General features: G+C 37.3%; 5 protein-coding genes across 6 annotated transcripts; 3 read left to right on the forward strand and 2 right to left on the reverse strand.

Annotated features, from left to right (window-relative positions):
- The first annotated feature begins 876 nt into the window (after positions 1-876).
- Positions 877-22,840, forward strand: LOC110843135 (LIM/homeobox protein Awh-like). Its single transcript, XM_022089070.2, has 13 exons — positions 877-1,442; positions 8,496-8,558; positions 8,756-8,790; positions 8,897-8,983; positions 17,525-17,630; positions 17,755-17,833; positions 17,897-17,947; positions 18,020-18,150; positions 18,255-18,360; positions 19,849-20,913; positions 21,431-21,638; positions 21,886-22,188; positions 22,279-22,840. Exons 1-10 carry the CDS (start codon positions 1,434-1,436, stop codon positions 19,917-19,919), a joined length of 738 nt encoding a protein of 245 aa, XP_021944762.2. The 5' UTR covers positions 877-1,433; the 3' UTR covers positions 19,920-20,913; positions 21,431-21,638; positions 21,886-22,188; positions 22,279-22,840.
- Positions 3,468-5,538, forward strand: LOC110845039 (serine/arginine repetitive matrix protein 2). The gene is made up of 5 exons (XM_022091396.2): positions 3,468-4,102; positions 4,177-4,358; positions 4,422-4,517; positions 4,586-5,277; positions 5,354-5,538. The coding sequence occupies exons 1-4, from the start codon at positions 4,054-4,056 to the stop codon at positions 5,255-5,257; spliced, it is 999 nt and encodes a 332-aa protein (XP_021947088.1). The 5' UTR covers positions 3,468-4,053; the 3' UTR covers positions 5,258-5,277; positions 5,354-5,538.
- On the reverse strand, positions 14,897-17,609 carry LOC110843134 (calpain-15). 2 transcript variants are annotated; one of them, XR_002547393.2, is made up of 9 exons: positions 17,472-17,609; positions 16,765-17,353; positions 16,643-16,677; positions 16,411-16,578; positions 16,189-16,332; positions 15,943-16,118; positions 15,732-15,884; positions 15,315-15,650; positions 14,897-15,243 (listed from the first exon to the last, which is right to left on the reverse strand). XR_002547393.2 is itself a non-coding variant. In XM_022089069.2 (8 exons), the coding sequence occupies exons 2-8, from the start codon at positions 17,342-17,344 to the stop codon at positions 15,596-15,598; spliced, it is 1,311 nt and encodes a 436-aa protein (XP_021944761.1). In that variant the 5' UTR covers positions 17,345-17,353; positions 17,472-17,609; the 3' UTR covers positions 14,901-15,595. The 2 variants fall into 2 exon arrangements, 1 of the variants encoding a protein (XP_021944761.1); XM_022089069.2 differs by having other exon boundaries at positions 14,901-15,650.
- LOC110843599 (non-histone chromosomal protein 6B) lies at positions 21,916-22,557 on the forward strand. The gene is made up of 2 exons (XM_035848731.1): positions 21,916-22,188; positions 22,279-22,557. The coding sequence occupies exons 1-2, from the start codon at positions 21,916-21,918 to the stop codon at positions 22,555-22,557; spliced, it is 552 nt and encodes a 183-aa protein (XP_035704624.1).
- Positions 22,600-27,295, reverse strand: LOC110843598 (ERAD-associated E3 ubiquitin-protein ligase component HRD3A). The gene is made up of 12 exons (XM_022089572.2): positions 26,620-27,295; positions 26,300-26,531; positions 25,956-26,224; positions 25,738-25,876; positions 25,413-25,651; positions 25,194-25,353; positions 24,966-25,118; positions 24,737-24,905; positions 24,423-24,599; positions 24,132-24,361; positions 23,683-23,941; positions 22,600-23,601 (listed from the first exon to the last, which is right to left on the reverse strand). The coding sequence occupies exons 1-12, from the start codon at positions 27,046-27,048 to the stop codon at positions 23,328-23,330; spliced, it is 2,730 nt and encodes a 909-aa protein (XP_021945264.1). The 5' UTR covers positions 27,049-27,295; the 3' UTR covers positions 22,600-23,327.
- Position 27,296: the final 1 nt, after the last annotated feature.

Raw genomic sequence — 27,296 nt, forward strand, 5'->3', positions numbered from 1 at the left:
TTATAATAGTGAAAGGTATCATGTCCGCATAGGGAAAAATTATTTAATAATTTCTCAGATATTTATGGAGGTAGTATTTTTTAATTTTATAGTAAATAGTAAATTTTATAGTATACATACGAATTTCCAATTCTACCAAATTTCCAAGATTGATTATGTATTACCCCAAACTTAACCAAAACAAATACTAAACATGCCTTGTTTGTTTATGCAAATATCATTCAAGACACTTCAAAATATCTCCGAAATAAATCTTCCACCATTGTTTACCTTTCTCTGAAAATTACTTAAATGAAATGGAACCAACTCAAATATTTCTTTCATTAACAACAAAATTCATCAAAAAATATGTTTCAAAATTGCAAAATTTTCTACCCGTGCAATTCCTGCTCATTCATTTGCATAATTTAAAATAAACAACAAAATTCTCGTTGGATCCTCACTCTCAAATTTCCTTTAAACACACCACCTCATCTCTCCTAATGAACCTTTTTCAGCCTTCCACCACTTCCCTTTCTGCCTGCTTCCTCCGTAAACTAAAGCACAAACAAAGTACGTACACAAGTCTGGCTATGCATTTCATTTCGTTTACCTTTTCCTCACTCCTTCCATTTCATTTCTGTATCCATTTGATGATCAAATCGGTAGATCTTCTGATGCGATCCAAGCAAAATTCACGCCACGGAGGAAGCAAGCAGGCAAATAATAGTAAATTCTCTGATCCTCTCATGGGTGGAACTTTCTCCCTCGGATGCCACCGCCCCATCCGTCCCAATCCTGCCCAATCGAAGAGTACTTCTTCTTGTCCACAAATGTGTAATGTAGCTACAAGTTTACAACTTGGCTACATACCCCTAAACACCCTACGTTGGCTCAGTTTGGTGGTTGAGTCTGAAGGTAGAGCGACCACTTTAAGGGAGCCCTTACATTTTAGAGGGAAGTCAAGAAGGGGGAATTTTTTTGCGAGGAAATGTGTCCTTTTTTTGGAGGAAATTTATCCGTTTTTGGAATAATAATTGCTAGACTAGAGTGAAAGTGGGTAAAGGAAGAAGGACGGAGAACGATAAGTAGACGGGAAAGTTGAGACGAGTAAAAAAATAAGGAAAGAAATTACGAGAAAAGGTGGAAATTGGTGAATAAATGAGAAGAGACATTTTTTTGCATGAAATGTCAATTTTTTTGAGACGCCATGTTTAAACTAAAGATTTTGAAAAGACTTCTCTTCTGGGAAAGGAGGTCGTAAGAATTGTAAAAAAGTGTGTGGGTGTTGATATTTTTTTTAAATAAGTAAACGATAATGTTCGTTGATGGACTTGGAACAGTTAAGTGGTCAAATCAAACTCTAGTTGGACAGTAAAAGTACGGATTATACGAAGATAAATATTCTCGTGGTTTCGGTGTGATAGCAAATTTTTTCAAGAAAAGTCGGACTGATGATGAAGGTGAGATTCTACTTTTTACATATTTTAGAAAACTCTTCATTTTTAGGTACGAGTTTTGCGTAATTAGTGAAAGTCAATGGGTTCTTCATAATAAATTGTTATCATGCGTAAGAGAAAATTGTATAACTTATCCGTCAAGTTCGTTTTATGTTAGGTTGTGATTTAAGATTAAAATTTTTAGATTATGTAGTGTTTCATTTTCATTACTGTAATATATTATACTCAAATTTTGTATATATTTCAACTCAAATTTTTCAAAATTACTGAATTTTCATGAAAAAATCAACATTGCAAAAAACACAAAAGATACATGCATAATAAATTAGTATGATACGTAAGAGAAAATTGTATAACTTATCCGTCAAGTTTGTTTTATTTTAGATTGTGATACAAAGTTAGGAGTTTTATGGATAGTATTTATTGCATTTAATTTTAATTACTGTAAATTACAGTCTGTACTGTAATACTCAAATTTGCAAATATTTTTATTCAAATTTGTCCGTTAAAATATTTCAAAATTTTCGTGAAAAAAATCAACAATTACGAAAAATACAAAAGAAACATCTCACCCATTCTAACGTGTCGAGTTTTAAGTTTTTGGTCAAATCTTATGTAGTTTACACAATACACCACAAAACCCAGTGATACTTTAAACTTTTAACCTTTAAATAAAGGGCACACTTTCCAAATAATCTATTCGTATGTCCAAGTCTTGGCTTCACATCATTATAATAAATGGGCAGTGGACACTTCATTGACTTTTCGGCATAAAAGGTGATTATTGAGTTCACTTTCACAGGCGTCCCACCCCCACCAGGACAAAAGTCTCCCTTTCATGAACTCATGCTCATTTTTGTTGTTCACATTTTAAGAATAAATCTTGAAGGACGACACCACAAAAAGGTGGAGGTTTTTGTCGGACAATGCAAAAGTGGAAGTTAGTAAATACATAGGAGGAAGTAAAATAAAAGTCAGGCTGCATTTTGGGACAGTTTTACTTGTATTATTCAGTCAAACCAAGTTTTGGGTTTGAGATTTGTAAATTTATTTGTGGTTGAGGAAAACGGTTCGTTGGTTGAGAAAATAATCTTGCAGCTTGTCGTTTAATTGAATGAATGAATTTAGAAATAAAAAGCGAAATTGAGAAAAGTTGTACGAATTTTGCTTTAAAGTCGATAATAATTTTAAATGTGAATTAAATTGTTCACTCTTACTTACATAGATTTATTAATTATCGATTTAATATTATGTTTAAAAAATAATTATATTAGTTTATGATCTTTAACCTGCCAGTATAATAAGCTAATAATGGTTTATATGTACAATCTACAATTGCAAACACACGAATTTTTATTTCATGAAGTCTTAAAACTCACTTCGGTCAAATTGGATTTAAAATAGTTAATTATTTTAATATAAACTATTTTAATATAAATTATTTTAATACAAAAGTCTATAATATGAATATGAATATTTCGTGAGTGACTGATCGTTTTGCACAATTTAACTACATATTTATTAAATATGTAATAAAGTCCTTACATATTTCGCGAGGATATTTTACACTCCGTTCGGCCATTTGTATCGTGAATTTATCATTATTACCATCAAATGAACCCTAAAGTGCACCCCATCATTCCTACAAAAACTGCACACCTTTAATTCCTTCCAAACCTTAGGTGACATTCATACCAGAATTTTTGTAAAGAAAGACTCGCAACAACACCTTTTGACTTTACAAGCCTTACCTACAAATAAGTGCCCACCACAACAAGAGGACACCTTTAAACTCGCTGCTATTACATTTATTTTGCTCATATAATACTCACTCCACTCTATTTTATTGTATTATTATTATGCCGCACTCAATATCATCTTATTCCATACATTCATACGCTTCTTAAGGTGCATTTATGCTTCACGTCATCGTTACGTCCTCCTCCAAATCCGATTTTTTGATTGGTTAAAATTTATAATTGTCGTAGTGATAATTTGGTTCAGCCAATCAAAAAATCGGATTTGAAGGAGGACGTGACGATGACGTGAAGCATAAACACCACTTTACTTATTACCAAGCATTGCAAAGTAAAAGAAGACACGGGCAATAACATGAAGGGACAAAGACGAGAGCAAGGAGGATGAAGGGTACTTCGTAAAAATGGAAAAACTCACTTCAAACTCGAAAGACCAAAAGGACACAAAGATGTAAACCTCATTAATTACGGTAGGGCTGAAACTTTTTGTCAAAAGGCATCCAATAATATTTTCCAAATAGGAAAATATGGCAAATGAATGAATTTGTGTCGAATTCTACACGAGCCTTAAAATCGGGGGCTTGGTTCGTACATTAAACTGGGTTGGATTTAGGGCTTGAGAAAATTGAGAGGCAATTTTTGCCGACATTTGCAACTTTGCAAAAAATGCCGTCGCCATCTCAACGGATTTTTTCGAGACGATAATGACGAAGGTGGATCAAAAACAGAAGAAAAAAGTTCAGTTGAATTTTCTCGTTGGATGTGACAAGACGTGTTTCGCGTTGCTGCTCTGAAAAAATATCTCGTCAGGAAACCGAAAGTGCAAACTTATCGAACAAAGTAGCGAATTTGGAACAATGGTCGAGGAAGTTGAAATTCAAGGCGCTGTAGTTGCTCCGAGGAGAAGTAAGTGTCTCGTTTACCAGCTTTTCTTCTAGCGAAATTAGAGGAATTTTGTGACTTATTCTTGACGATTCCAGACCCTCACCGAGCTGTGCGAGATAAGCCGCGACTGACTGGTGAAGGGGGGGAGGGGGGCCCTGCTGCATCTGGAACATCCAAAAAGCGCCGAAGCAGTAAAAAGCGGGCAGATGCTGGCAAGAAGAAGCGAGCTCCCAAGAAGTCCGCCGCAGGAAAAAAGAAAAAGCACCAACCACCAAAGGTCAATAACCTCACTTTTTCCCCTCCCACCCAATGTATTTCTATGTCTTCAATAATATTCTAGATCGCTGACGATGCCGTTGGTCCAGATGCTGCAATTGACGATGCAGGAGATGTCGGAGAGCCTGGCGATGCTGGAGCGGCGACTGGCAAGAAGAAGGTAAGTGTGAATATTTTAAGATCTCATTATCAATTCAAACTAGTGTTTTTTTGCCCTGTTTTTTATAGAGGTCGAGCTCCCAAGCTGGCAAAAGGAAGCAGAAGAAATCTCCAGCTCAGAAAAAGAAGAAGCATTCTCAAAGTCAGGCAGGAAAGAAGAAGCGAAGCCATTCTCAAGCCGGCGCAGGGAAACGTCGCCGAAGCAAAAGTAGTGGAGCCGAAAAGAAGAAGCGAAGCCAAGCCGGCGCAGGAAAACATCGCCGAAGCAAAAGTGGTGCCGAGAAGAAGAAGCGAACCCACACTCAAGCTCGGGTACAAAAGAAACGGACCCACACCGCTGCTCGCGCAACGGCTGGGCGTCGTGGTGCAAGTGCGGGGAAACGTCGCCGAAGCAAAAGTGGGGCTGAAAAGAAGAAACGGACCCACACCCAGGCACGATTGCAAAAGAAGAAGAGCCACACAGCTTCTCGGTCCACTGCTGGACGTCGTGGAAGAAATTCTGGCGCCCAAGCTGGGAAGAAACGGAAGCCTTCCAAGTCGAAAGCCCCCGCTGCCAAGAAACGTAAGCATTCCGCTCCAAAAGCCACGGCTGCGAAGAAACGTAAGCGTTCGCCATCGAAATCTTCTGCTGGAAAAAAGCGACGCCACGCTACCGCGGCAGTGGTTGAAAAGAAACGTAAGCACGCCCCGAAAGTGCAAGCCGACAAGAAGAAGAAGCACGCTGCAGCTGGCAAGAAATAGTGAGACACGCTTGGTCTTAGGTAATTATTTGTATTCCAAGAAAAATTGTAAATCAAAATGGCAACTCGGTTAATTGATTTATTTATTTTTCAATAGATCTGATTTCATCCCAGAATCCACTTAAAATCAACGAGTCAACAAAAGTAATATCTATAAATCTCACTTTTCCGCGAAATTGTGCAATAATTTGGCTCATGTATTACCATATAATGTAAAATTCCGTACGTAGCTCCAAAGAAAGATGAATTGGATTAAATGACAAATATTTTTAGCAACATTAACACACGACCTTTCCTTCTATTATTACTGTCATAAATATTATTTGGCCTTAAGTAGCAAAATTTCAAAACAACACTTTTCAAAAAATCCTGACCTTTGACCTTATCGTAAATCAGTATATACTATTTCAAAGTAGGAGTCATATCTTACCACAAATGTGATCGGCTGTAGCTGTAAAATTTTAAATAGTTATCTCACCAATTGCACAATATCTTTATATTGTGTGAATATTTGCCGATGACTTATACAGACCAGTGCATCTATGTGCATTAGAAGTGCCATTTATAAATAACTCATGCTATCCACAACTATGTAAATAGGCATCTCGCCCTTCCTTTGATATGAATATGCCCAACAATCATCCACCGCAACTTCACAACCCTTTCCGATTGCCCTCTCATCTCAATTATTGTTCTCAAATTGACACTTTTGGTTGAGTGATGTCGGTCGTCGTCGTCAACTAAATCAAAATCAAACCAAAAACAAGTCAACCGAAAAGAGACAGCTATTATTAAGTGTAATCTCCACAAATCTATTCCTACAACAGTTTACTAACACAACCCCAACTTGGCACATGATATTAAAGTCAATAATAATGCAGCAGATATGCACTTATGTATGTGGGCCTCCTTTGTGTCAAAAAGGTAACTAACTTGTAAGCAATAAAGGTAGGCTGGGATTTTGTGGTTCATTTCATACATACATAATGCAGATAAGTGAACGTTACGTTGTAATCTGTTCGTATTTATCGTATCCACTGCCACAAATCCCTGGCACACTTTTCCCCTTTGAACAGTTAGTCAGTCACAGAAAGAGAGAGACAGAAATCCCTTAAAGCTCTCAATGGAGAAGAAACACAAGGGCCCTTCGTTTTCATTTTCATCACAATAGACTTCGAACCACCAAGGACTCCCCACCGATTTGCGACAGGATTGAAGCACGGGAGCCCTTTTTTCCCATCAGGTTGACGAAGAGTTTGGCCAGTCGGCATTGTTCACAACTTGTCACTTTTGAATGCATATTCGTGTCCAATTTTTGCAGACAAATTCAAAAATTGTGTAGAAAATATGTACAACATTGTCATTTTGGAATTTTCGAAAAATTTGCAAATTGTGTTGCATAATTTTTGCAGTGGTGAAAAGTTTGACAAAATTATCATTTTTTGATGAAAGCTTTTGCACTAATAAAATTATATTTAAACTTGAAAAAAAGAACCGTATAATTTTTGCTCTTCTTCCTAATTTTCTTCTTCCAACTAGGAAATCATCATGATTCCGCACTTTTGTTCATACCCAGTCAGTCGGAAATCATGTATTGATCCGTTCTGTGGTTTGGTTTGGTCCAATTGTCAAATTCTTTGATTGAAATTTGATTTGATTTTATGATTCAGAGAAGTTTAACTAACTGTGAAGAATACGATCATCTCAACTCTCTCGTCAATAATAGTAATAATAATAATACTTGATGACAATGTAGAAAAAAAAAGTCTGTCCATTTTTTCTACCCAATTTTCCACGAGAAGTGGGACTTGAGATTTTTTTTATTGGTTCCTCGTCGTCGTATCCCACCCCCCGTCGTGTCATGGGAATAGCGTCCCCCCGGCTCCAATTGTCTTTCATTACGGCGAGAAGAAGAACAATCGTAATCAAGCTCGTGTCTCCTATCGCAGATTTCATCTCGAGTTTCACTTCTCCTTCAATTTAACCAAATGTAGTTTCGAGACTTATCGGAAATGAGGTGATGAATTGCACTTTCTTGCTAAAAATTCACCACGAAAAATTTTGAAAAATGGTGAGGAGAGATCTGTTTTTTACTGTTTGGTCAAGCCGAGTAATAGATAATAAAAATAACAATCTTTTATCGGTATGGCTCCCTCCCTGAGGAGAAGTTTCATAATAAAACCATATTAAAGGTAACCTCATGCGGTTCGGCGTATCAAAGTCTATTACACACTTTATCAAAATGAAGTACATAAAAAACGGGGAGAGATTCGCTGCTTCTCGTACCGTTTGTGCCGTGAAGGAAACGAGAGTAAAGTTCCCACCTGGTGATTAATTACTAATATCCAATTAATAGCCCACCAAGAAGTCTGGCTCAGTACAATGCAAAGAAGCAGAGACTGGACATATAGTGACCATTAGGGCGATTTAGGACAATGCAACAACAGGGATGATCGTGTCCCAGGTTTCATTTTTTAACGGGATTTAAAAAAATGCTAGGTCCGTGGAACGATTGCCAAAATATGAGCTATTTATGCGTGAGAATGCCAATAAATAAATAAAATGAAAGCGTTTAACTGCTGAGTTAGGGGATGAGATTCATGTCATTTTCTGAGGGGTCTAACCCTTGCCCCTTTTTTTGAGGGAAGCGGGGAGCACTGCACTTTTGGCGTACCGTAGAAGAATAACTTGGCTACTTTTTTACAGTGGCATATTGGGCCGACCCCCCGGAGTTGGAGGGCTTTGTTGGGGCCGACATGACAAAAAAATCAATTAAAGTAAAATCCATCCATTAATTACTTTGTCATGCAGGCCATGCACCAAAGTCTCTCTCACTCATCACCACCAGCGTCAAACTCTTCAGGGAACCGTGTACGTACAGCATGTAAGTAAACGACGACACGATGTACTAGGAAAATTGTACTCACGGGAACAAAACGAGTGGCTGAAATGGACGCGTGGCTTCTTATCGCCAAAAACGGCATGGTGTAAAGTTGGAGATGTTTATGTACATATATGTAATTGTAGGAAAATCTGATTTTATTTTTAAGTGGAGACAGTTATTGTTTGTGGGCTGCAAATAAATATATGGGCATAAATTTGGAAATTTTTGCAAGTTAATGTTAGTAATAGATATCGTAAGGTTAAATAAATAGTGCGAAAATTCAGAAAATTCTAAATATTTAAATATAACATTGTTACGCATTTTTAAACATTTTTATTTTTATCTTTAATTACAGGTAGAGACAAATGTGATATGCACCACGTGCCACGATAAAATCATGGACCGATTCCTTCTCCAGGTAAAAATAAATACGTATTTTTAAATCATCAATAATTACCAAAACTATAGATGTAAATGTACCCTTATTATTTTCCAAACTCAAATTTGCACTTGTCATTTATGACTTGATGCATATACCAAAAGCTTGTCAAGAATAAAAAAAACTTCGTCCCGAAATCAGCAATGTTTTTATTTGACCAAATTTTTTTCTTGCAGGTGAACGGTCTTCAATATCACACGGATTGCTTGAGGTTGGTTGGTTATTTTATTAACATTGAATTAAATTATGATGTGCACCCACTCACTCATACCTCATAAGTCGATATTTAAATTAATTGTTTAAATATTTTATTTAAGGTGCTCAGTTTGTGCAATTTGTCTCCAGTCGGAATCCTCCTGCTTTTTCAGGGAGGGGACGGTCTACTGTCGAAACGATTACTACAGGTGAGAGCTGCACCTTTTCACAACAATAAGCACGCTAATAATCATGCATGATTTATGATTTACAACTATTCGTGTAACCTTCAAATATTGGTCATATGAAGTCGTTTCTCTTATTATCGAGTACCACTTGTGTGGCTGACTGTGTAACAATTCTGACCAAAATATGACTGCCTTTGTGCAAAACTGAAATTGAAAAGTGTGAAATTATTTGCAAAATGGAAAAAATATCAGTCGTCCCACTTTTGACATCTTTATGACAGCACTTTTATAATTTTCTTTTCAACTCCAAGAAGAAACCCCACCATGAAAAGAAAGATCATATCAACGTTGCTCAAAATTCTGGCAATATTTTCTTGAAATTGAGATATTTCTGACCAAATTGAAGGCTCCCCACGAATCCAAGATGATACCTTTCACCTTGAATTGCACACCAAAAAAATTGCATACCATTCTCTAACCACCATCATCCCCACACAGATATGAAATGAATCAACAACAGGTATTTCCACACATATTTCGACGAGGAACATCAGCCAAAGGTTGTTTTTTAATATCGGTGACAAAATTCAGGTGCTCCTTGTTGTGAATAGAATTCCACTCTTCTCCAGAACTACATATGTACATACATAGCGTCGTCACACTCACATCATTACACTTGTTAACCAGGCAGTGACTCCTCTGTGTAGGTATTATTATGCAATTTTATTTACTACACACACAAACACCTTTACAAAATGCAATGCAACCGTACCAGAAAAAAATTAAGGCACCATATCAAAATTCACTCCTACATGCATAACGGCCAAGTACAAATGCATGCACACTACGGTTACTTGTGTATATGCCTCATAAAATTGCGTTATAGGGGTAAAATTTAGTGAATATGGACATGAGTGAAGATGAGATGGTGTGGGTTGATTAGGCGTGTTTATTAATGATCGAGGAACGAGAAGAGAGAGAGATCTTCTTCCTTTGATCCGATGTACCATGAGATTTTTAAGGGTTGAGATCTTGATGGTTTGGTGAAGAGAGGAAATCAAGCCCTATTGTGTCGACTGGTTGTTGTGGCGTGGAGCAAAAAAAAACGGTGGTGGTTGGCGTGTAGTGCATGGCGCAACGGGGGGTGGGGGCTTCTTAACAGGAGAACTGTGTTACTTACCACTTATTTATGGACTTTTTTAAAGGGTAGGAAATATTTGAGAGAGATACTTTTTCAGGGGTGATGTATCGAGAATTTGGCGATATTTGTACATGCATTTTATGTACTTGTTATTTGCAAAATTGGCTAAATAAGTATCATTTTTGGTATCTTTTGAAGGAAATGTGCAAAAATTGCTCAGAACTTCGGATTACTGGAAACTTTCGCAGTTTCAGTTTACTTTCCGGGGTTTCAATTGACACTCAATACGGACCTACTCAATTAAAAATATATCGAAATTTCTAAAAATGTTGCACCGACGTTCAACATGCCAAAATCCTGTACATTTCGAATATTAATTATTTCGACTCTTAAATTGCTGATTATCATGCAAATTATCTGAAATCCTGGATTACTGGAAGCTTTCGCAATTTCATTTTGCTTTAATTTGAACGTACCTAGTTCCAAACCTACTAAATTTACAAAAATATCCAAATTTCTATAAAATATTGCATCGACGTTCAACTCTCTCAAAATTCTGTACACTTTAAATCTCATCCACCTCGTAAATTGTTGTATTTACAACATGCGAATTATTGTCCACTACTAAACACTTCCGAAGTCCACGAAGGGTCCCCACCCTCATTTTATTTACCCCTCTCTTTCTCGGGATGAGTGATGATTCACACCCGACTGGTAGTCTCATCTCCCATTTATCACGCATTTTCATGCTAATTTCTCCACCCTGTCAAATCCCACCAGACTGTCCTCAAGTGTCAACATCTACGCCACGACCATCCAGCTGACATAAAGACATTGGGCCAAGGGGTCAATCCTATTTAACAAGATTCCATCCACCGTCCACCGTCTTTGATAAATTCTTTAATAATAAAACGTAAAAAAAACTTAATAAATCTCTCTCCCAATTTTTTCTCCTTCTCTCTTTTTGATTGTCCAAGTGTCCACACACTTCAGAAAACACTTTTTAAAATATGATGCGGTTCTATGTATTACAATAGAAAACAAGGATTTAAGGAATGCCGTGGTGAAAAAGATTCATAGTAAAACCAAAATATAGGATAAGAATGGACCCAATGATAACACAACTCCCCTTATCGGACAGTTTGAACTTTAGAAAGGAGGAAGAGTTGGGTGAGAAAATCCCTTTATTGTCACAAAACCGAATATAATTCTTCTACTTGAGTTGAGGTCAAAGGGAAACGGCGGCGTTGGGCTGAAGATCAAGGGATATTTTGCCCCGTAATAAAATCAAGAGACACTTTTCACTACTTGTTACAAGGCGTCGTGTCGAATCCAATTGTGACATCAAAAAAGAAGGAGAGTTGAAAAAATCTCAAAATTTTATTTTTAAAAACAGGAGAATTAACAACGTTTAAGATTTTATAATTGCATATGATTTTATGCATATAAGTTCACAAATCACTAAAAATAATTAAATAAATAAATTTTAAAAAACAAACTTAGGTGAAGGACGCGCTTAAAATATTAAAACAAGAAGCATTACAAAATGTCATAAATCGTTTAATATTTACTAACTTTTACTTCACCGGGGGCCCAACTAACACAGGAAAAAAGGTATACTTTCAAGCATTTGGAACAATTATACGAAATGCGTAATATGTATTTGTATATTAAACTTGCAAGATTTGAATGATTATCTTTCAATAAATCGCGACACCTCTTATAGAGGAAATTTGCTCATGTTCTGGCGTATTTTTAATAACTTCTGTAATGCTGCCCTTCATATTTAATCAAGTCGTTGGTTTAGCTACATTTATTATTGATTATCATTGATTTGAAAATTTAACAGTTGGGCCCCTGGTGAAGTAAAAGTTAGTAAATATTAAACGATTTATGACATTTTTTAATGCTTCTTGTTTTAATATTTTAAGCGCGTCCTTCACCTAAGTTTGTTTTTTAAAATTTATTTATTTAATTATTTTTAGTGATTTGTGAACTTATATGCATAAAATCATATGCAATTATAAAATCTTAAACGTTGTTAATTCTCCTGTTTGTGGACGCTTGGCATACCAATTTAATTCCGCAGTGGGTGTGGATGCGTGGCATGCCAATTTAATCCCCCAGTTTCAAAATTTTAAGGATTGTTCTGTTCTGTCAAGGATGCCTTGACACTTAGCGATCTAATAATAACGTAATTCGATTGTCTAGCAACATTGGATATGTTGAGTATTGAATAGCGATGCTGAATAAACTATCCCCGCACGTTAGCAACCAGTAACTTAACACGTAAATAGGTTGCCTAATGCGAATATTTCAAAAAGCTCTAATTCCGTCAGTTTTGATCCGATTAAGTCGAACAAAGGCTTACAATTTGCGTATTATCCTGGAGAATAATAAAAATGGCAAGCCCCCGGTCGGAAACACTTCCTTGATGCCAAGAAATGGATTTGAAATTTTAGGCATCGGACTTTCTACCTGAAGGAATTAGAATTTTTGAAAAAATAAAAAAAACGTATCTGTAAAACAGAATTCTCTGGTTTTTTTTTTCAGCATGTTTTCCATGCAACGAACGGTTTGGGCGAAATCTCAGTGCGACCTTTTCAAAGTTGCAGCTGATTGCATACCTAGGCTTCGCCGTAACCATGGTGATCTTTTAACATGATCACCTTATGGTTACTTTTCCTTCACCTAAGAAAAAAAGTTGCGATTCTTTTTTAAGAAAATTTTGGGATTTTTGTGTAATTTTGATAAATTCACACGATAAGAGTGAACATTTATGTAAGTAAAAGTGACGAAATTGTGACACAATTACGAATACAATTGCATCCTCTAGAAACAATTTGGCATGTAAATGCACCCTCGGGACGTGCCCAGCAATTCGGGAACAAATGTCCTTAACAAGACGTAAATGTAATTTGGACACCCGAATCACAAATAAACTAAACTTTTGTTTGATCCGTGTGTTTTTCGGGTGGGGAAGAAAATCTCTGGTCCGAAAATATGTATGTAACAGTTGCTCATCCCCCATGGTAAATACGAGTAAATGAAATCAGCAACAGTAGTAGCCGAGAGACAAATAATAGATTTTCTGCTGTCCTCCTCCCCTCTCCCCAGGGAAGAAATAATGATTCCTCTGATTTATCCAGTGCTGATTTACAAATTGGTCCAAATTATGGATACCTCAGTGCATGCAACGAAGGGACAATTTGTTACTTATCAATTGACAGGCATTTCATCTTTCGGAAAAAGAGAAAGAATTTTTGGGTATATTTTTGATTTTGCATATCGTAAGCTCCGATTGTGGAAAGATTACAAATTTATTTAACTGGATAGATGAAGTAGATCCTGGGTTGGCATTGTGTAATGATCGTGAATTTGATTGACATGAACAATTGTTTCTTAGCCATGCCATATTTTTACACCGACTTTTTTTCATATATTACCCTGCCTGCACTGCACTTCCGCTTTTATCCAACCCAACCAACCATGAAATGCCCACCACTGCATAGTTACTTACTACCCGGTGTCCACGCCCTCCCCCTTTTTCGGGAACAAGGTCGCTCCGTCTGCATACTAAATAGACCAACCAAATAATCCAATTTCGCTCCCTGGCTACATACGAATCATGAATTCTTCTCCAATCAATGGACCTGAACGAACAGTAAATATATACACATCATAATTCTTCCCCTATAACTAAATAAATTCTGCAAATAAATTCCCGTAAAAACTCTGATACACAATTTGTGTCATACAACTTGAGAGTAAATAGAAATCTGCATTTTTATTAGTTGTCTAAACGCTACAGCTTTCTTGCTTTACTTAATCCTGTATCGTTCCCGGTTCAGTGTTGGATTATTTCCTTAATTCCTGTTCATTGTGTTCTTTTCCTTTGTGTACTGTACATTTACATACATTTGTATTATACGTTGTTTTTGGGGGAACAGTAGCAAAACAAAGGAAGGAATTGTATGCATGGAGAAAAGGGTTCAGCTTTATTTGTTAACAAGTATTCCTTCGTAATCCTGTAAAGTCCTGTCGCGTGGATTTGTTCTTCTTTCTCATGTAAAACGTAACTGGATTACGTGGTGAAACTGGATTAAGAGTTGCTACTCACACTGGTAACTTTCTCCGTAAATTGAATTAGGATAACAACAAAACGCAAAAGTAAGACGTGATAAGTATTTTATTTAGTTGGATTTTGTGTTGAATTAAATCCTCCAAGATCAAGACATTCTTCTTCTTGGTCTTATGTAAGTCTTCTAAACTGAAGAAGGTTGAAAGTGTCAATCTCACCCCAGAGTCCGAATCCCACCCTCTGCGCCACTTGTGACATGTATTTCCTACAATTTCACGTCAAAAGTCATTATTATCATGGCAGCCGTGTGCATCTTTATGTATGTATGACTTGCAAAACCACTTTATATCATTCGGTGACAATTGAAAAATAAAAATTCGTTCGGGACACAAGAACGTCATAAATAATCTATACGGTTTAAAAAATATGAAAAAATGACGAGTGTATGCTCACATCGTGCACCTGATCATTAAAAGATCATTACACTTTTATGTGTCATAAAATAAAATAGTGTAGTGCATATCGTCGTGGTCTCTTGGTCGTCGTCATGATGTGAATTGTCCATTGTCCAGAATGACGAAGAGGTTTCAATTTTTTTTCGAGGAGAAAAATCAGCTCGATTTATATATTTACATTTATCTAGAAAGGATTGGTTGGTGACCTGTCGCCCAGGATTATTGTGCCGTCTGGACTGGACGATTCGATTTTTTTATTGGTTGGAAAACAGATTTTATTTCGGAATTCTGCAAAATCAATCCTTGTCTCGTATAAAAAGAGTATATAAAGTTAAGAATTGGAGAAGAAGTAGTACATCAACTATTTTCACATTCTTTTCAACTTCTTTAAAAGGATTTATTACAATATGTGACTCAATAAATCTCAATCTTCTCGCTTTGGTGTGGTTGGCTGCTGGTTGGTTGGTACTTGTGAGTGAGTCGGCGTTTGTGGGAGGTCACTTGATCCCTTTGTGTCACCGTTTGTGCAATGTAATGACAATCCATAAATTATGATGATGGTCCAAGAAGAAGAAGAAGTGTCTCCTACCTGTCCTGCTGCTACCTGTGTCGTACATACATTCATTTCTACCTATAACTGGCAAACAATCCTTTTTACTTTATAATACTACATACGTCTCAGTCTCACTTCATCATTTACGCATTGTTATTATTTTCTAGGGGAGAGGAGAAGAATTGAATGTCATTGTGAGTGAGGAAACAAAATTTATTCTTATATTCTCAGAAGGAGAAGATTGGTAAATTTTTTAGCATGTAAAGTAAATCATATCAATATTTTAACGGGGTATTTCTTGCATGGAATCCATATTTACAGACAACAAGAGAGTATAACGATATATTTATATGGGTAAGAATTTCTATGAAAAAGAATGAAACGCAATGGACAGAATTCTTCTTCACTCGGCAGGATGATTTTCTCCGAGCTGGCAAATTGAAAATTGTACAAAGTACCTGAAATTGTAAGGATACAAATTCATTATAAGCTTATTTGCACGAGTGTAGAATGTGTTTGGTAATTGGAATTAAACTTACTTGACAACATCGTCAAAGCACATGTAGAACACGCCCGATTTGTTCATAAAGGGTCGATATGCTTTTCGCATATTGACCCCCCACGTCCAACTGTAGTTGTGCCAGTCTCCTTTCCAGACCGAATCTCCGCATGGGTTTTCAAAGAGGATGAGCCTGGAAAATGTACATTTTTAGAGTGTAAACCAATACCTACAAATTGGAGTTTATCTACCTTGGACCCCATTTGTCACAAACTTTAACAACTCCATAAGCATGTTTAGGTTTAAGACCCAAGTTCTCCATCTTTTTATCTTCCGCCTTTGTCCCTGCGGCAATGAGAAAGCGAGAATTCGCACTTTCACTCAATATTTGCCAAATGCCTTCCTTCTCTTCGTCACTGAAGTCCTCCTACGTCATCGTAAAACCAGAAATATTAGTATGAAGATCACTTATGCACAATTTTCGTTAAAAAAATCACTTTAAGAATATAATCCGTGCACGGGAATCCTGTCAAAGAAAGCATCGCGTCGCTAAGGCCTCCTCCAATAAGCGCTTCATAGCTTCCGGCCAGTTTCGCACGTGCCTTTTCGATGAGAGGGACGTACAACTGCATTCGGTTGGCCTAATTGACACACCATTTACTAATTATTATTACACTTTCACCCACATTTATTTTTGTCATAGTCAGATCTTTACTCACCTTTCCGAAACATAACGACCTGTATTCGTTGCATGGCAGTTGATCATCAATCAACACATCGCGAAACTTTCCTTCGTGGAACAAGCTGATAACGTAGACTCCAGCAGCGTTGACCTTTTTGGTCACGACGATTTTGTCCAGAAGTTCCTTCCTCCTACTCAGCAATCCCTGAGAACAAAACCCAGATTTCAATATTTCAAATTCTATGCATGAAATCCTTATCCGAACTAACCAAACAACTTAGGAACCAACAGTCGCCAAGTTGCCCTGCGAGTAAATAAGTACATACAATATAAATTATCAACGTTACTCTCGATTCTTTACTTATAATATGTCCACCAACTTAAACCTCACCTTGCCTAACGTCACATCCCATCTGGTCTCTAATGATTGAGAAGTCATGTCCAAAATGTCCTCCGTCTTGATCCCGATGAATAATTTTTCCAGGTCGGAGCCACATTTTGACCGCGTCGAGCCCCTGTCCCTTCTTGTCCTCTTTCTCAGCCTTCTCCTTATTCTTGAACAGGGCAGTCGGTCCGACGGGGAAGTCTTCGTCGAAAAATTTGCCATTTAACTTGGTGCAAGTTGTCATAATTTTTTCAGCGATAGTTCGGACATTCTCTTTAGTCCTGTCGACTTCTAACGTGACGAGGGGTTGAGTTGGTTTTGGTTTTCCTTGTTGAGGGTTATCACCATCACCACCACCGCCAGGTTCCTCCTCGATAGTATCGAGTTTGGCGATTCCGTCAATAATAATATCGCCCTCGCCTCTTCCACGACGACGATCGCCACCATCACATTGACTACTTGGACCAGGTTTCGGTTCTTCTGTGATACTGACCATCACCGGCTGACCAGGCCCTTCTTCTGCAGGAGGATCGTCCTGTTCAATCCCACATGCCCCCCGAAAACAGTCACCGAAAAAGCTCATCATGTTTTTGATCTATACACCAAAACAAATTAATTAATAATTATGCACAAACCAATGTAATTAAAATTTTGCCAAAATAAACCATCAACCAAAACAAAACAATGCTAATAAATAAACATTAACATATTACCAAAATATTCTCACACCAATTAATAATTCGTCAATTTATTTTCAAAATTGCAGATCGTTCGGCACGAAATGCGCAAAATGTACGAGATGGATATCGTCCTCCGACTGGGTCCGTCGTGCTCGAGATTCGTCCTCTCTGATGGAACAAGTCTATCACTTGGTTGGTCTTTTTAACTATTGATAATAAATTAAATTTACAAATTAAATTTTTAAATTAAATCATTATTTACTTGTTGACCACCTGATTTATTTGCTAACTCAACTCAAAATAATTCGTTTTCCAGGCGTGTTTCGCTTGCGACGCTTGCAAGAGACAACTTTCAACGGGAGAAGAATTTGCCCTTATTGACTCCAAAGTTCTTTGTAAGGCATTTAAAATTCAGTAAAAACTATAAAAAAAATCACCTCTATTTTTTTAATTACAAGGTAAAACACATTACCAAGAAACTATCGAAGGGCCTACGGACGATTCGGATGGTGAGATTTTTTTTTCAAAAACAAAATTTTGTGAATTTATAATGAATTTTTGTATTTCTTTAATATATCCAGACAGCGCAAATGACGATCCAAATCATACCGGATCAAAATCTAAGACGAAACGCGTTCGTACAACGTTTACTGATGAACAGTTACAAATCTTACAAGCAAATTTTTTAATCGATTCTAATCCGGATGGGCAGGTGAGTGAGGAATTTGAGACGCACAATTTGAGATTTTTCTTAATTACCCATATTCAAGTTAAAATTATTATCATTACATCTTTTTTTTACCTATATTTTCTTAGGATTTGGAGAGGATAGCGCAGATAACGGGGTTATCAAAACGGGTGACTCAAGTTTGGTTTCAAAATTCTAGAGCGAGACAAAAAAAGCATAATAATAACAAGAAAGGTGAGAAAAAGATAAATGAAATGTCTCTCTCAATATAGAGAAATGCCCCACCGTGATACTTTCCCCATTTTTGACATGTTGTACAACGTAACCAGTAGAACAATAGTTGAATTATCTTTAAGTCGAAATCGACCTGCGCGACCTTAGAGGTCAGGAGGTCAAAGTCATCATGCCCAATAAACGGGGTATCTTTGGACAGGTTTCGGGGAGAAGATTCAGAATACATCATCAACACTCGAGCATGTTACTGTGCTATGTAGATCTCAATCTGCTGCCGTGTTAAATTTTGGATCACTGGAAAATCGGTCTTTGGGGTGGTGCTAGACGCTACAAAATATATATACTCTGAATCCTCTTGCCGAAACATTGATGCCCCACTTATGGGGAATGATGACCTTTGACCTCCCTACCTTTCGACCCCCAAAATTTAGGTGGATTGTGGATTTCAAGGTAATCTACTGGTAAAATATCAAAAATTGGGCAAAATATCACCGCGGAGCATTTCCCATTCTGAGAGTATCGTGTCATTGTCATTTCTTATAAAATATGTATATGTATCACATCTACAAAACTTTTCTTAGTCCCTCCCGATACTTTCTTATCATTAAGTTGGATGAGTTTTCCAATTTTTCTTACCTCATGAAAAGCGTTAATTGCATGGAATAGATTTGTAAATGTGGATCCCATCATCCTCATAAATACATATATTTCGTCTCATCTTCTTCCTCTCCCAGCCCACTTTTACATTATTGAATCCGTACAAATCAAGAGAACGATTGTTGTCCTCGTTTTTTTTCCCTTCCTATGAAATGAAATGGTTCGGTGGCTTTTAAAATACCAAAAAGCGACCACCCCGCTGTGCAGGATAGCAATACAGCATCGCACACCTACTACAAATGTACACACTTCCTTTTTAATAATTTTTTTATGATTATTATTAATGATTAAATGATATACTCGGTGGTATGGTAAAAAGTATAGTCGTGGTCGTGTCGAAGGTAAAATCTTGTCTTTTTCTTTCCAAAAGGATTCGTTGATTCGTGATGTAACGGCCACCCCTACATCCTTACCATAATATTGTACGCTCAAAAAGTCAACATTTTTATTTACACGTGAACAAACCCACAAAGTTTGTGTGTTTGCTTAATTAAACAGTTATCTTTCATAAGTACATATGTAGATAGGCGTTGGGAAAGGTTGTAGAGAACTTTCTTTCAGATATGTTAAACGACATATGGCGCAGGTTTAGAGGCAGATGTATACAATCTTTCGTATCATTTCAACTCTTTTTTTCTTAATTACGGTCAATTCATTCTTAAGTGGAGACTAATAAAATTCAACATGGTCTGCTTTTCTTTCCATTGGAAATTCGAATCTAAAAGTCATCCTGTCATACTCTTCCTCAAGTTAAAATTGCTGAAGAAACCCAATAAATAACGCTATTTTATTGAAACATGATTCATTTTTACAAATGATATTTCTCTGCAGGATCTGGAAACCAAAATTTTCAACGTCAAATCAACCTGAGACTCACATCGAATTATGGGGGAGATTTATGAGAATCGTCATCACCGCAATGTCTGGACTTATCGTTACACCAAGATCGGTGAAAATCGTCGCCACCGCCACGATAGGTCCGTCGTCGTCGACAAGGAACATCGTCCCACTTGCACCCAATTAATTAGAATGCATTCCTTCACCCACCAGTTTTTATGCATTTTATTTAATCGGTGGGCTGGGATTCCGCAGTTAATTTATTTTATGTATTAAGTATTTTCTAATTGCTAATGTTTTGTTTGTGAAAGCCAGTCTTCAGTCCAGTCAGTATAAAGACTTCGATTTTGTTTGGTTTTATGTGTCTTTAAAAAATGTAAGTTCCGTGTCGATTTGGTTTGGCGTTCATTAATCCGTATTAATAATTAAAACATTAGGTGGATATTGGTCAGATAAATGTTCTCTTCTTATCGCACCACTGCATTTACTTATCCAACTTATTTATAAAACTTTTCTCAGCAATTAGAAATTGTATTTAGTAACTATTAATTGAACTAAACAATCAACCAAAGAAGAAAGATAAGCAAAGTTACTAAACTAGGATTGATAAGCTAAATAGATAAACAACATACCAAATTACTCTTGTTATGAAATCTCAGCGTTACATGTTAACTTTAGAAAATAAACTTAAGAAAAGAAAACAGAATAGTAAGAAAGAATGTTATGTCATGTTTTCCTTGTGACAAAAATCTTTGCAGTTCATTTTACATATTTTAGAAAGTAGATATTGCTTAAATTCCGAATTATGCAAACCACAAGCAGCGAACTTTACTCATTTTAAATATAATTCATAATCATTTTATTTACTTAAGTATTAAGATATTTAACTTTTAAGAAATAACTTGTAGTAAATACGTAAAAAACAACTACTCGTACATAAATGTGTATGTATGAGCACGAATCCAGTCATCTCATATAAATAAATGAAATCAGAAAACTTTCAAAAATTCCGGAACTCATAATTTTTTTAAATTCTAAAAGAAACTACTAAATTCCCAAGTACACGCATTTTACGCAAACTCGATAACAATCTGTATTTGAGGTCAAAATTCAACTTGATTTGAATATTTTGTTCAGCATGATTTGTATTGCATTTACATCATTTTTGCATTGCATCGGCGGATTTTTATACCGGTCTTGGATTTTCTCGATTTTTAAAAAAAGTTGTAATTTGGAAGTTGTTTCCGCTTTTATGAAATGTTTCCGCTTTTATGAAATGTTTCCGCTTTTATGAAATGTTTCCAAACCCATCGAGTTTGGAAACATTTGGAAACATTATCTGAGTTTGAAAACATTTCATAAAACATCTTTTCATAAAAACGAAAATATCTAACTTCCAAATTACAACTTTTTAAAAAATCTAGGAAATCCAAGACCAATACAAAAATCTACCGAGATAAATAAATGCAATGCAAATCATGCCAACCAAATATTCAAATCAGGTTAGAGTTTTGACCTCAAAGCGTCGCATGAACTTTTCCATGCCAACTAAATTTTCTCACTGCTCGCTCTCCAGCTCACTCGACTCCTTCAGTTCCATTCTCTTCTCGTCCAAGTGAACATCTCCACCTCGCTCGCTCCTTCTCCCATTTCTCAAATTTTCCATAATTTTTCGAAATTGTTTTTCGTCCTTGCCTGAAGTGACAACCACTCCCCCTCAGCCATCAACAACAGCTTCATCTCTCTTGTCCAGTGGACGCGAAGAACGTTTGAAGAACAGAAAGGTGAGGATATTTTTGTACTGATTTGATCAATTTGAGATTTTCTCAATAATTTTTGGTGGGTTTCGGGTCGAAAATTGGGTCTAGAGTTGATCGTTTTACTGGGGAATGGGGTTTTGATACAGGGGAAACGTTTTTTGGGGTGATTTATCTGTATTATTTGACATTTTACTGGGGTTTTAAAGGTGGGGTCACTGACCTCTGGATTATTTTAAGATTTTGTATTCATTTTTCCCTTACTTGCTTTCAGAACGGTAGTAACAATACATTAGCAGAAAGAATGGCTCCAGCAAAGGCAAGGAAGGCGGTGGAAATCTTCTCTGAGCAGTTTCGCATGGATGAACTGACTCGTCGAAGGGCAACAGGGGACGAAATCACGGTCGCAGAGTTGTCCAAGCTTGCATCTAAGAAGTGGAGAGAGCTGTCGACCGAGCAGAAGGCCAAGTTTAATAATATGGCCGACAAGGAGAGAGAAAAGTATGGGGATGGGGACGATGATCGAAAATCGCGACGATCCGTAAAGAACAAGGATAAGGGAGAGAAGGAAAATCGGGTAAGGAAAAGGCCGTTTTTTTCGTTTCTTTAAGGGATAACACTTATTTAAGATAATGTTCTAAAATCGCCATTTTAACTCTAATTTCAGGATGCTGAAACCAAGAAGCCAAAGAAAGTTAAGGATCCAAACGCCCCAAAAAGGAATATGACAAGCTTCTTCGTCTTCAGCAATGAACAGCGTCCCATTCTTAAGACTGAAAATCCTGAATTTAAAACCACCGAGGTTGCAAAGGAGCTGGGTCGCCGTTGGAAGGAATTGGACGCAGCGGAGAAGAAACGATACGAAACTATCGCTGAAGAAGACAAGAAACGCTACGTGAAAGAATTGGCAGCGTATGAGAAGTCTCAGCGTTCGGAAATGGACTAAAATATTCAATGCTTCCATTTCTTTAAACTTAATTGTACTTGAATTTTTAATGTTCTTGTGAAACGCACATTTGTGATGTTCTGTGATTTCTCCATGTATTTTAGCCCATGTTGGCATGTTTGTCTAATAATCTTATAACAAATTTGTAAAAGTTCTTCATCATTCACGTACTATATATATTTCTTTATAATTTTAACCAATTTCAACAAACTTGTCATGTTTATATGATTCCCTTGTATGTGTTGACAAGAAGTGATATAAATCGGATGCTTTACTATTAAAATGTTTGCACAGTTTTGATTTTTGGTTGACATACGCATTATTTACATGCATCACATTTTATTCCACATTAAAGATTTATAATATTAAGGACCATATGTCAAAAATGACGAGATATCACATTTTATTGTAACCATTACGCAAATTATAACTTAATCCCAAACATGACAGATATCGGTATATGTACACCAGACGATATTATAAAACGCATTCATTCATCATCATCATTTACATTTTCCCACACATTCAGAAACAAAATGACAAATTTTTCTTGCATACTTTTCAGTTTAAACAAATGTACACTTGATTTACATACATTTTCACAAGGTCATCTTTTCAGTTCATATTATTAAATATTGTGCGATTTTATACACTACTTAATACGAATTATGATTATTACTTAATAAATATTTATTTATTTGGTGATATATGATTGGATTTTATTGACATATTGACTTTGAAATTTCATTAATCTAATTAATTAGTCTAGTTTAACCCCCACCTCCTTGCAGAGGTCGCCTTAACCACACTAAAATTCCTAAAATCCCCACCAGAACCGTTAACAAATACAAGTCCCAGTTATTGGAAAAGTCTAGCATTTCCGAGAAGGAGGAGAATCCATCTATTTCGACATATGTTGTCGAATCTGCGTCGAAATCAAATAAATTGAGGGCTTGCAGGGTCGAGAGGAAATTTAACTTGATCAACGCCAGCGTCACGGGAACTCTTGCATCCGTACTCGTCTCGGCCGCCATGTCGTAAAACCTGGACAAATTAGAATTTTTAGAATTTAGTGTCAAAATTCATTTGTTTATGGTAAACAAATTCCTTAATTCATGATCCTACCTTTTCGCCAGATGCAAATCCTGTTTAAGCCCGAGTCCTTGCTCGTGCATGTAAGCCAGGTTAAACATGGCTTGTGGATTCCGCTGCTGTTCTGATGCGAGGCGATATTGGGTCGCTGCTGAAGAGTAGTCCGTAGTTGTTCCCCAGCCGTAGTAATAGTAATCCCCGAGCCGAACTCGAGCCTGAGAGTAGCCCTGCGACGCGGACCGGGACCACTGCTGGAGGGCACGAGAGAGGAGGGATTGTGGGGAGGTGAGATCTGAAGAAGAGAGAAAAATATTAATTTTGGACTCAACTTGGATAAACTAATGTTAACGAATGTTATTATAAACATAAGTCAACAACAGAGTGTACAATCTAATTTTTTCCAAACTACATTTCTTAAAACAAACGACATAAAATACTGATAACGATATCAAATACAAATGGTGCCCACTGTGTGTGCGTACCATATTTGGTCGTCGTCGTCGGCTGCTGTGGTACTTCACCTTCTTCGGGAGTTGTAGTAGCGTCTTTTTTCTGGTCTTCTGGTTGACTTTCCGCATTTTCTCCTACACTTTCTGGCTTCGTGACGGCTTCAAGTGGTGGTGGAGGAAGGTCCTGACTCTGTCCATTATTTAGGTTTACCAATTTCTTCCACCCTTCGAAAACTTCCCAGCCCACCTCGCCCCTTTCCAACCTGCGATTAAAAAATGAAGGATTACACAGATAAAGTCAAACCAAATACCGTTTGAACATACATGTAGCCTGCGTTCGCCTGAGCTGCCTCATATCCAAGTTCGGCAAGGAGTAAGTATTTCACGAGACCTTGAGAGTACCGCTTCTCCTTGTAGTCATTGTGAGCTTCAGCCAAAAGAAGACCCCAGCGACCACGCTCAGCAACAGTTTTGTAAAGCTCAACGGCCGCAGTGCAAGACCTGCGAAACAAACATTAAATTAGTCAAACAGTAATTTAACTAAAGCTAAGATATTATATTTTACATTTATTTTTCATGAGTCTCAGGTGATGAATGTCATTTGTTTGTCTATCAGATAAATATAAATAGACCAATACCTCATCATTCCCGTGCCAGTCGCGTGCATCTGTGCTAGGTTATAAATCGCCAAAATGTGTCCCGACTGAGCAGCAAGGTTATAATATTTTGCAGCTTGTTGGTAATCACGACGAACACCGATTCCCGTCATGTACATGTTTCCCAAGTGAAGCTGACCATCTACCCACCCTGCTCATAAAATATTAGTTAAGTACAGTTTTCATTATCAAAATAAATCTCTAATCACACCTTGTTCCGCAGCCATCGTAAAATACTGCAATGCCTTTGACGGATCTTTAGGCAATCCTTTCCCCGTCAAATACATCAAGCCGAGACCACTCTGTCCAACCGGACTGCCCTGCTCCGCAGCCTTTTGAAACCATTTCAACGCTTTAACCGTGTCTAAAAATAAATAAATAATCCCATTTAAAGTTTCCATTAATTTAAGCTTGACAAATATCTCTCGAATTTTCTTACCAGCTTCGACCGCATCGTTCCCCTCAAGATACATTTTGCCCAAAAACGCCATCGCGACAGGGCTTCCAGCATCGGCGGCTCTTCGGAAATAGCGGAGAGCAAGATGGTGATCAGGCGAGACACCACGACCGCCTTGAAAGTGTAGTTGACCAAGTCCAACCTGGTTTAATATTAATAAATGTAATTGCAATTGAGTTATTCGTTCAATCTATTATGTACCTGTGCTTGGAGATCGCCTCTCTCCGCCAGCATCGTGTAATAATCGAGAATATCTGAATTAAGGATATTTCCCGACGACCCGGTACTCGTACTTGTGCTTCCCGGCGTTCCTTCAATTTCGTCAAGTAATCGAATCCTCTGAATGGCAGGTCCTGTCCCAACCTCGCTCACTTCACTCGCCACGGTAGCTGCGACGCGTCGATACTGCTCCAACGCTTTCTCACAAGAAACTTGCACCCCTATTTTTTGTCAAACATATGTAAAGTTGTAATTACAATAATGCAATTTCAAATTGTATATATTTGGAAATAAAATTTCTTTATACCGATTCCTCCCCAGTATCGATAACCGAGCGCCATTTGACTCCAACTTGCTCCAGCAATTGAGCTAAATGTATAGTACAGGATAGGCAACGCACCGTTAAGCTCTGTTTCTAATGCATTGGCATGAAGAAACCCCATAGCCTAGAATAATTAATAAAATGCATTATTAATTTCAACCTAAATTATATGTATAATTTGCTCATGCAATCATTATATGTACCATTTGCGAGTTTGGATATCCTTTCTTCGCTAAAGCTTCAAACTTCCCCTTGGCCCCCTCAAGATCTAACGGGAGTGGACCAAGCAGCTGACCCCACGCCATAATTTCCATTGCTTTTTTATGACCACGTAGGGCAGCTTGTTGTAGAAGGACGTACGCTTGCTCTACCTTCTCGGTTTTGCCGACTGACGTAATTACGTGGTAACCAGTCGAATCCCGTGAGGCAGATGGTCCGAGGAGTTCGATCGCCTGTTTGAACATGAGATCGGCTAGAAAAAGTAACACAAAAATTACATAACTTACAGATAACATGGTTAAATTATGGAATTAAAAGTGTTAACTACCATGTCTCTCATCTGTTTCTACGCCTTCTGCCGTGATAATTTCAGGCTCATCATCATCCTCGGGGACTTCGGGTTCCTTCCTTTTATTTAAGAGATTGGTTATCGGCTCGACTGGTGTAATCGAAGGCTGATTGAGGATGAATTTAAACTTTTTCGTCGTCACGCCACCAAGTCCTTCCATGTCAGCACCGCCAAATGGATCCTGCCCGGCCAAGTTAGGAGGTTCAACAACCTAATTAATGTAATAAACAAATGTGTATAACAATACATGCAAAATGTTTATTGAGAAATGGACAGCACAAAGTAAAAAAAATCCTTACTTGAATCGCATCTGGATTTACGAATCTCATTTTAATAGCTTGTACCACTCTTTCCGTGTCCGTCATTTCCGATTCATCCTTTGTAAACTCTGACGAGGAGGATCTCGAATCGTCCTCCTTGCTCCATTTCTGTCTCGTTTTCGAACCAGGGTCCGTCGTCACTGTGATCTCGTCCGGATCCGACCACAACTTTTCAAAGGCGGATAATCTCTCCTCCTCCGTCAATTTGGAGAACGAATCCTTGGATAAGCGAGGTGTATCGTCGTTATCTTCCTCTTCTTCTTCCAACAGTTGGGACGGTGGTTTCTTATCCGATTTTGACTTTGCTGTATCTACTTCTCCCCGAGAACTACTGATCCCTCCGAGGCACGTAAAAATAAGTAACGTTAAGAGGAACAGGTTAAATTTGTTATTACGAGTTAACCGCATTTTAAAAGATGTTTTAATTTAACCGATTTATAATTTTACTGAATGGTATTAAACAAAACATGCACTAATATTCTATACTTAAAATCAAATTCGTGGCGAATATTGATTTGCTAGCTGACGATGTGATATGCAAGGTTTATCAATTGGATAAGCCCATAATTATCTGTCGAGCTCGAGATCATTTTACTGACTGGCAGGATGAAGAATCGATTTGTTTAGTTGGAAGTCTCTGACACGGATAATAATAA

The sequence above is a fragment of the Folsomia candida genome, unplaced genomic scaffold (assembly GCF_002217175.1).
Source record: "Folsomia candida strain VU population unplaced genomic scaffold, ASM221717v1 Fcan01_Sc002, whole genome shotgun sequence".
Taxonomy (NCBI): domain Eukaryota; kingdom Metazoa; phylum Arthropoda; class Collembola; order Entomobryomorpha; family Isotomidae; genus Folsomia; species Folsomia candida.

Excerpts from the sequence above, each read along its gene's own strand:
- LOC110845039 (XM_022091396.2), top strand. The coding sequence starts at position 4,054 with ATGGTCGAGGAAGTTGAAATTCAAGGCGCTGTAGTTGCTCCGAGGAGA. Across the intron at positions 4,103-4,176 it reads TGTAGTTGCTCCGAGGAGAA|ACCCTCACCGAGCTGTGCGA; the intron begins GTAAGTGTCTCG and ends TGACGATTCCAG. Across the intron at positions 4,518-4,585 it reads CGGCGACTGGCAAGAAGAAG|AGGTCGAGCTCCCAAGCTGG; the intron begins GTAAGTGTGAAT and ends TGTTTTTTATAG.
- LOC110843599 (XM_035848731.1), top strand. The coding sequence starts at position 21,916 with ATGGCTCCAGCAAAGGCAAGGAAGGCGGTGGAAATCTTCTCTGAGCAG. Across the intron at positions 22,189-22,278 it reads AGGGAGAGAAGGAAAATCGG|GATGCTGAAACCAAGAAGCC; the intron begins GTAAGGAAAAGG and ends CTCTAATTTCAG.
- LOC110843598 (XM_022089572.2), bottom strand. The coding sequence starts at position 27,048 with ATGCGGTTAACTCGTAATAACAAATTTAACCTGTTCCTCTTAACGTTA. Across the intron at positions 26,532-26,619 it reads TAAATCCAGATGCGATTCAA|GTTGTTGAACCTCCTAACTT; the intron begins GTAAGGATTTTT and ends TACATTAATTAG. Across the intron at positions 25,354-25,412 it reads GAGGCGATCTCCAAGCACAG|GTTGGACTTGGTCAACTACA; the intron begins GTACATAATAGA and ends ATATTAAACCAG.
- LOC110843134 (XM_022089069.2), bottom strand. The coding sequence starts at position 17,344 with ATGATGAGCTTTTTCGGTGACTGTTTTCGGGGGGCATGTGGGATTGAA. Across the intron at positions 16,579-16,642 it reads GTTGGTTCCTAAGTTGTTTG|GGATTGCTGAGTAGGAGGAA; the intron begins GTTAGTTCGGAT and ends TTTTGTTCTCAG. Across the intron at positions 16,119-16,188 it reads GCACGGATTATATTCTTAAA|GAGGACTTCAGTGACGAAGA; the intron begins GTGATTTTTTTA and ends ACGATGACGTAG.
- LOC110843135 (XM_022089070.2), top strand. Across the intron at positions 8,791-8,896 it reads TATCACACGGATTGCTTGAG|GTGCTCAGTTTGTGCAATTT; the intron begins GTTGGTTGGTTA and ends ATTTTATTTAAG. Across the intron at positions 18,151-18,254 it reads ATTCTAATCCGGATGGGCAG|GATTTGGAGAGGATAGCGCA; the intron begins GTGAGTGAGGAA and ends ATATTTTCTTAG.